At 44.4% G+C, this 7,791-nt stretch overlaps 1 protein-coding gene across 2 annotated transcripts; it reads right to left on the bottom strand.

Annotated features, from left to right (window-relative positions):
- Window positions 1–299: 299 nt before the first annotated feature.
- HMGB1 (high mobility group box 1) lies at window positions 300–7,433 on the bottom strand. 2 transcript variants are annotated; one of them, XM_030922460.1, is made up of 5 exons: window positions 5,646–6,226; window positions 5,022–5,185; window positions 4,697–4,842; window positions 4,024–4,198; window positions 300–3,018 (listed from the first exon to the last, which is right to left on the bottom strand). In XM_030922460.1, the coding sequence occupies exons 2-5, from the start codon at window positions 5,169–5,171 to the stop codon at window positions 2,842–2,844; spliced, it is 648 nt and encodes a 215-aa protein (XP_030778320.1). In that variant the 5' UTR covers window positions 5,172–5,185; window positions 5,646–6,226; the 3' UTR covers window positions 300–2,841. The 2 variants fall into 2 exon arrangements, with proteins under 2 accessions (XP_030778320.1, XP_010365385.2); XM_010367083.2 differs by lacking the exon at window positions 5,646–6,226 and adding an exon at window positions 7,264–7,433 and having other exon boundaries at window positions 1,345–3,018.
- Window positions 7,434–7,791: the final 358 nt, after the last annotated feature.

The raw sequence follows: 7,791 nt of genomic DNA, 5'->3' as shown, positions 1-7,791 counted from the left end.
GAACTTTCATCAAGAACCCTTTCAGGAGGCATATTGTACCAAGCAGAACTAAATGTGAACTTTCCCCAAGGACTATGTGATGTCAAGCAAGGTAGTACCCATGTATTTCATTCAAAAACCACTGTTGTCTCTCCTGTGGTTTTCAACAGTTAAATCCTACAATGTCTGAGCAATGGTTACAATTCCTTAGGTAGTAAGGGAAATACCTGTTGAATGGCAGTTTTTGTGTTACATGGGCGCTTTTCCTATCTTTATCATTTAACCATTACTCCTGGGGTACACAGGACACACAAATTTCATTTTTCAGATTTCACTTTAAGAAAATTATTAATAAATACAGCAAACATTAACAACACTGTGATGGGACGATCATCAGAACTAATGATAACTAATCAGCAATAGCTCTCAACCTTTGCACAGCAAAGTTAGGAAATTTGACTCGTTAATCAATATGCCATATGCCTCTTTAAAATGCAAAAAAACTAAGATTTATACGTCTTAGTTCATTAGTTTTAAAAAGCATCTTCCTTTTAAAAGTTGGCCCAATTAATTATAGATTGTTTAGTCTTTTCTTAATGTCAACAAAGTCTTTAAACCCCACAGCACTGTAACTATCTTGGCATTAAAATAGTTTCTATACACTTTCTAAAAAAAATTATCTTCAGTTACAGGGTTTCACACTTAATTATCCAAATTGCCTCCTATTTCCATTTACTTGAGTTTTAGACATCCAACTTCCAGGGGATACTGTTGGAACACCAAACCAAAGTATACTAATCTTCAGATTGACGAGGGTTTTTGTCCATTTTCTTAAGATCTGTGGTCAAGAATAAACCTTAAAAAACTGTTCCCGTTCTCAACATCAAAAAAATGGTAGTTGTCATGACATACCTACTAAAGTTACAAAGTCTCCTGGAGCCAGAATTCATTTTAAACTGATCAGAATTACTAATGTTGACAATGGTTATTTCTATACAGTAGAAACTTCCATTTAAATCAGATTGAGTCATTTGTTCCTCTTAACAAAAAAATCTGATGTTGACACAATTGCAGCCTATCACTAACCCTGCTTTTCACTTGCATGTATCTTTTTAAAAATCTTGTTTAAATCATTCTGAAAGTAAAACTAGTTTTTCCTCATTTATATATAGCACCGAGTACTTGCAATGTTTGACAAAACTTTTTATCAGCCCATTAACCTATTTATAAGCATAAAGTGAGTATTTTTAAAGGGAAACTTTGCCATCCCTTATACTTATTTAAAAGATACTAAGAGGTATTATTAGAAACAAGATTTAAAAATATGTAACAAAATCTTAAATTCTTAAGTGAAAGCCATTTAACTAATATTTAAAACCTCTGCAATTATTAGTTTATTAGTATCATCCAGGACTCAGATGTTCAGTATTCTTCCTGAAATTACATAAACAAATGCAAATGGAAATAATCCAAGTCAAAATTATATAACAAAACAGCACTCCATCACAAAAGCGTGTAAAATTACAAGAACGCTATTTTAAAATACTGGCACTTTAAGAAAACGATAATCTCGAAAACCACAAAATTGCCAAATTGTTCCCTAAACTGCTAAGCAGATAATGACTGAGTTTTTGTAAAGAAAAATCATTCAAATAAATTGAATAATTCATACTGAGATGCAAAGTTTAAGTGTCTTCTTTCCTCCTACTTGGATTTATAAAGGGGCAAACCATAATATAGGAAAATATACCCTATTTTGAATGTGGCATCTTCATTTTAAAAGCTGGCCCAATTAATTAAAAATACTTGTAATGGAAAGTCTCATTTCCTGAGCAGTCCATATTGAGATAAATGGGAAAAGACATCTATAGCCAGCATTTTCGTAGTCTTCACTGAGACTAATGTCAACAAAAAATTTAATATGGCAGTCTTGTATTTTAAGCTCACGCTTTTGGGGATACATTCTCGGGTCTTCTTTAATGTGGGAACTGCAAAATATAACTGCCATTACATGGTAATGGGAGTTAAAGAATAGAGTCCTCATGTAAAGGTTAGAACATACTTTTCTATTAGTCCTTCAAGGACAGACTTTCAAAATGTTTGATTCTAATAATCCCATGCTTTGAGTAGACTGATTACTCTTCAGTTTGTAAATATAAGTGGGCTATGTGAAATTTCTTAACTGATCAAGACTTTTGATGTTCAGTTATGGATGAAAACTATCTCAACTTAACTTTACCCCCATTACGGTATGCAGGGTGTGTAGACAAAAGCTTTTTATTAGCTAACTATATGAAAGGATCAACACTGTAATAATTCATGTGATTCAAAATGGGCAAAAGCAAAAGACTAGCTTCCCCTCAAGAAGAAAAATTTCAGACCTATGAAAAGGACAACAATACTAATAAAAAAACTGTATTTACTTAGAAGCATCCAGAATGTCAACAAAACAGCTGCAACTTTTTTTTTTTTTTTGCAATTACAGAGTGGTATTCAGTTAACAGAACAACAATTATTTCGTATAAGCTGCATCAGAGACAACTGAAGATGAAAAAACTACCATCCCCATATATAACTAATTTGTGCTGTGCACCAACAAGAACCTGCTTTAAATTTCCATGCCAATTTACAACCCCCATACTGTACCAGGCAAGGTTAGTGGCTATTGAAAATACCACCAGGACAGGGCTATCTAAAGACACATTCGGTAGTGTGTTAACTATACAAAAAAAGACACTGTACAGTTTAAAAACAAATCTTACACAGCCTTACATTTCAATTTTTTTCTTTAAAAGGAGTGAGTTGTGTACAGGGGGGTTAAATGCTTTATAGACAAGAAAAAAAAACTGCGCTAGAACCAACTTATTCATCATCATCATCTTCTTCTTCATCTTCATCTTCTTCATCTTCCTCCTCCTCCTCATCCTCTTCATCTTCCTCATCTTCCTCCTCTTCCTTCTTTTTCTTGCTTTTTTCAGCCTTGACAACTCCCTTTTTTGCTGCATCAGGCTTTCCTTTAGCTCGATATGCAGCAATATCCTTCCAAAGCAAAGGGAGGACAAAACAGTAGGGAAGAAAAAAACATTAAGGGAAGAAATAGAACATGGCAGAACTTTATGAAAGAAATCAAGATTCTAGTTATACCAAAATATCACGTATCTGTAGATCCACTGCAACTTCAGAAATAAGTAGAACTTCAATAAACGAACATAAAAATACGAGATTGTAACAATCTATAACTCATAAAATGGCATAGTCTAATATTTGCAAAGTTATGCCTCATTGAGGTGCAATTATGTACCACATCCTAACTCTATTAAAACCAGAATGTAGAGACTTTGATTAAAGGGTAGACACTGCCACCTTCTGAATGCAAAAAAGCACTCTACAGGTTTACACTGTCAGACCCTAATCCTTAGTAGAAAATGTTGTCTTAGGGAAAAAAAAGTAATTTGTCAATAACCATGCAATTAGGAGGTTAAGAAACATCTAGAAATAAACACTTTTCAGAATGACTAAAGAAGCTGAAAATTAAGTATTTAATATTTCAATTTACTTAAGTTACAGATTTCCTTAATCTTACTAATTTATTGGACAGAGCAGCAGACTTAAAATTTAACTTAGTGATGTTGTGGTTTTTTGAATATCTAAAGGAAAGGAACATAAATGTTTCAGGATATGATTAAGAAAAACATCGCCTATATTACTTTGTCTAGCTTATTTTTGTACTGTATGCCAAGCCATTTGAAAATACTCATTTTTGACCTGAAGTGACTATCAACATTTTCATAAACTTCAAGATACTGGGGAATAACAAAACCAACTTAAATGTACACAGCCTTTGTCTGAGTCTTATTATATTTAGTCAAAAAAAACCAATTTATTTGGTCCTCTGTATTCTCTGAAGGATGAGAAAAGACTTATATCAACAGCATACTTAATGCAGCTGTTACACTAAAAACTTATTACGCCTCAAACTAAGTACAATCATACAACATCTGGCATACTCGTCATCATTTTACCAAGCAAACCCACACTTCTTACCTTTTCGTATTTTTCCTTCAGCTTCGCAGCCTTCTTTTCATAAGGCTGCTTGTCATCTGCAGCAGTGTTATTCCACATCTCTCCCAGTTTCTTCGCAACATCACCAATGGACAGGCCAGGATGTTCTCCTTTGATTTTTGGGCGATACTCAGAGCAGAACAGGAAGAAGGCCGAACTAAAAAAAAAAAAAAGAAATTAAATTTAGGATTTTAAGTTAACAGACCACGAAAACAAATAGCATCAAGCGTACACTGCACTGCTATTTAAAGCTGCCTGTGAATTTCTGTGATGCACTGGACAGGGTGCAAATACTGTAACATGCTAATATCCTTCACAACCAAAGCTTAATTTACAACTATTTAGTTTATACTAGCTAGAGCCCCAGATGAACATTCTACAATTACACTATTTCAGAGATAGTATTTTTCAAGAAATAAAAGGACCAAAGGAGATACACTGGGCAAAGGAGACCAAGTGTCTAATTCAAATGCTCTGGTAACACTCCCACCCAACAGGAATTTTATACTATTTAAATATAACCAGTATGAACAAGTATTAGCTAAAAAACTTTGTACACTTACACCCTAAACTGACAAAGTAGCTTGCTAAATAAATTTCTCTCAGATTCTATTGTAAAACGTGTCTGGGAAGTAAAAGCAGGCAAGATACTCACGGAGGCCTCTTGGGTGCATTGGGATCCTTGAACTTCTTTTTTGTCTCCCCTTTGGGAGGGATATAGGTTTTCATTTCTCTTTCATAACGGGCCTTGTCGGCCTTTGCCATATCTTCAAATTTTCCTTTCTCTTTAGCAGACATGGTCTACAAAATAATTATTTGTAAGTTTAAGTTGTAAAATTTAAGTAAATTATTCTCAAAACCAATGTCTGTTGCCATGTAATAGTGCGACACTATGAGAGCGCCAACTAAACTTTTTTTTTGCATCCTCAATTGGAAATTGTCTTTTAATTACCTTGTTAGCATGTTTTAAGCCCCCTTACCTTCCACCTCTCTGAGCACTTCTTAGAAAACTCTGAGAAGTTGACTGAAGCATCTGGGTGCTTCTTCTTATGCTCCTCCCGACAAGTTTGCACAAAAAATGCATATGATGACATTTTGCCTCTCGGCTTCTTAGGATCTCCTTTGCCCATGTTTAGTTATTTTTCTAAAAAAAAAAAAAATTATTTGATGTTAGCAATAAAATTATGACACATAAGGGCTTAAAGTACTTAGGAAGGGAATGAAAACCAAATACTGGTTATTTAACACAGCAGTAACATCAACCTCCGTGAAATCAGACAAGAATATGGCCGAGAGATTAAATTCCTTGAAGGGGCTATGCCAAGTAAAAACAAAACAAAAACGGTCCTTCAGGGCGATCTTAAGAAGTCTAGACACAAAGATATACCCATACAGTATTCCCTATCTATCCGCCTGAGTCTGCTCTGAATGAGTAACTGGTCACTTAAACGATTTTAAAATCTAGAACACCATTTTAAACCAACCAAACCAAAGGTCAGAAAACATGCTGCCAATTCGTGGATTTGCACTACTAGGTAGGGAACAAACAAGGGCCTAAGCGAGTCGACTCTTCCTAATTAAGGACCTTTAAAACAAAAAATCACCGTGCACCGAAAGTTTTCAAAAACACCCTCTTTGCATAAAACTTTGCTCCGAAGAGGGAGCTGCAGCCAGCTCCGGTGCTCGGAACCCGGCTGGAGGGTGGCGGTGCCACCGCGAGGCAGCCTCGTTTCCTATCGGTTTGGCCCTGAGATGTATTTCTGTTCTGACTAAACACGTCCGGTCTGAAGTTTCTCAGAGTAAACAAGGATGAGGGACAAAAGCCACTCCTGCTCGTGGCTCGGTGGCCCCCTCCCCCAACTCGGGGAGTATTTTTCGGAGCCGTGAAAGTTGGGGTGCCTCCCGCGCGGGGCGAGCCCCCGCCCCCAGAACTTCACCGGTGGCCGCGCGGCCGACGCGGCCCGGCTCCCAGGCCCGAGGCCGCCACGTGCACCCGGCAGGCCCCGCAGGCCCGCGCCGCCGCCGCCCCCATTTTGTCAGGCTCCGCGCAGGGAGAAGCCCCGCTCGAAATGGGGGCTGGCTCCGCCCGCGGCCGCCGGGGCCGGCGCGCACGGAATGGCCGCTGCGCGTCTTCCCCGCCTGCGCCGCCGCCGCCGCCGCCGCCGCGAGGGCGAGCGCGAGCGAGAATATGGCTCCTTCCCTTTGTGTGTGTGTGTGTGTGTGAGTGTGTGAGTGTGAGTGCGAGGGTGCGGGCGCGGCGGCGGCGGCGGGCGGGCGGGGTGCGCGCCGCGCTCTGGCGCACACACTCGGCCATTACGGCCGGGGGAGGGGCGGGGGGCGCGCGGCCGGGCCCTCCCCTCCGCGCCGCTCCCCTCCCCCCGCCGCGGTGGGGGCTGCCCGAGGGCCCACCCGCCCGCCACTCCCCGTCTCCCTCCGCGCGGGCCGCGCGCCCCGCCGCCCCCGCACGGGGAACGCGGGGCTGTGAAAAGAGAGAGGAAAAAAAAAGTTGCCTCGGAACTGCTGCGCCCAGCTCCCCCGCCCGCCCGCCTTGTTTTCTCTCCAGCCAGCAGCGCCGGGCCCGAGTCAGCCATGTTCCAGCGAGCGCAGCGGCGCCGCTCCCCCCGCCGCCCGGCCGCCGCCGCCGCCGCGCCCGGGCCGAGGCCGGCCGGGCCCGCACTGCCGCCCCCGGGCCCCCGCGCCGCCCTCGCCCGCCGCGGCGCCCCGCCCGCCCCGCCGCCCGCCCGGCCGCGCTCCCCGCTGGCGCTTGGCTCGCTGCGGCGGCGGCCAATGCAGCCCGGGGAAGCGCCGCCGCTGCCCTCCCGCCGCCGAGCCGCGCCGGCCCCGCCGCCCCGGCCGCGCTCCGCGCACGCCGCCCGCCCGAACGCCCGGCCCGAGGGCCCAAAACACGTTCAAAAATTTTTTAATTAAAAAAAAAATTTTTTTTTTGCGCCAGTCAGCGCGGACGCCGCCGGGGGTGGAAACTCGCGGGGCGCGGGGCTCCCGGCGCCTCAGGCTGCCTGAGGGCCGGGGCTCCGGCGCGGGGCAGCGTTCCCGGCGCCCGGGCAGAGGCTCGCTCCGTGCGCAGTTCCCCCCACGGTCCCCCCTCATTTGCCTTTGTGTGGATCCTGACCCGCCGGCTCCCGGCCGCGGGGATCCGGCCGCCGTGCGGGCTGGGGAGCTGCCGGAGGCGCTCTCCCCGCCGCGGCGCTGCCCCAGACTCACCCTCAGCGAGGCACAGAGTCGCCCAGTGCCCGTCCGGCTCTTACTTGCCCCGGCGCTGTCTCTATGGAGCTCAATGTACTGCAATGGCTGTGAGAGCGGGAGCCAGACGCAGCCTCCTCACTCTCTCCGCTCTGTAACATTACTCTCCAGCCAGCGCGGCTCCTATTGGCTACCGCCAACTCACGGGGCTCGCTCATTGGCCCGATACCTCCCATTGTCCTGACCAGAGCCCGTTTGCTATTGGCTGTCTCCGGGGACACGTCATCAAGGATTGAAACAGCGCGCAAATCTGAATGTGTGTGTATGCCGGGCAAAGAGGCTGAGGCGGGAGAGGCAGAGGCAGAGGCAGCAGCTGCTACGGGAAAGCAGAGCTCTATGGTGTATGTGTGCATGTGTCTAACCCAAGCCAGCCCCACACCGGAGCGGCCGCCGGAGCGAAAAGGGCCTGACTTTTCCACAAGTGTCTCCAGCTCCTCAGGCAAAAGAGACACCCACAGGTCTCCCCCCCCCACCTTGCCCCACATTCAC

This window comes from Rhinopithecus roxellana, chromosome 18 (assembly GCF_007565055.1).
Source record: "Rhinopithecus roxellana isolate Shanxi Qingling chromosome 18, ASM756505v1, whole genome shotgun sequence".
Taxonomy (NCBI): Eukaryota; Metazoa; Chordata; class Mammalia; order Primates; family Cercopithecidae; genus Rhinopithecus; species Rhinopithecus roxellana.
This window is presented reverse-complemented; position numbering and strand designations above follow the sequence as displayed.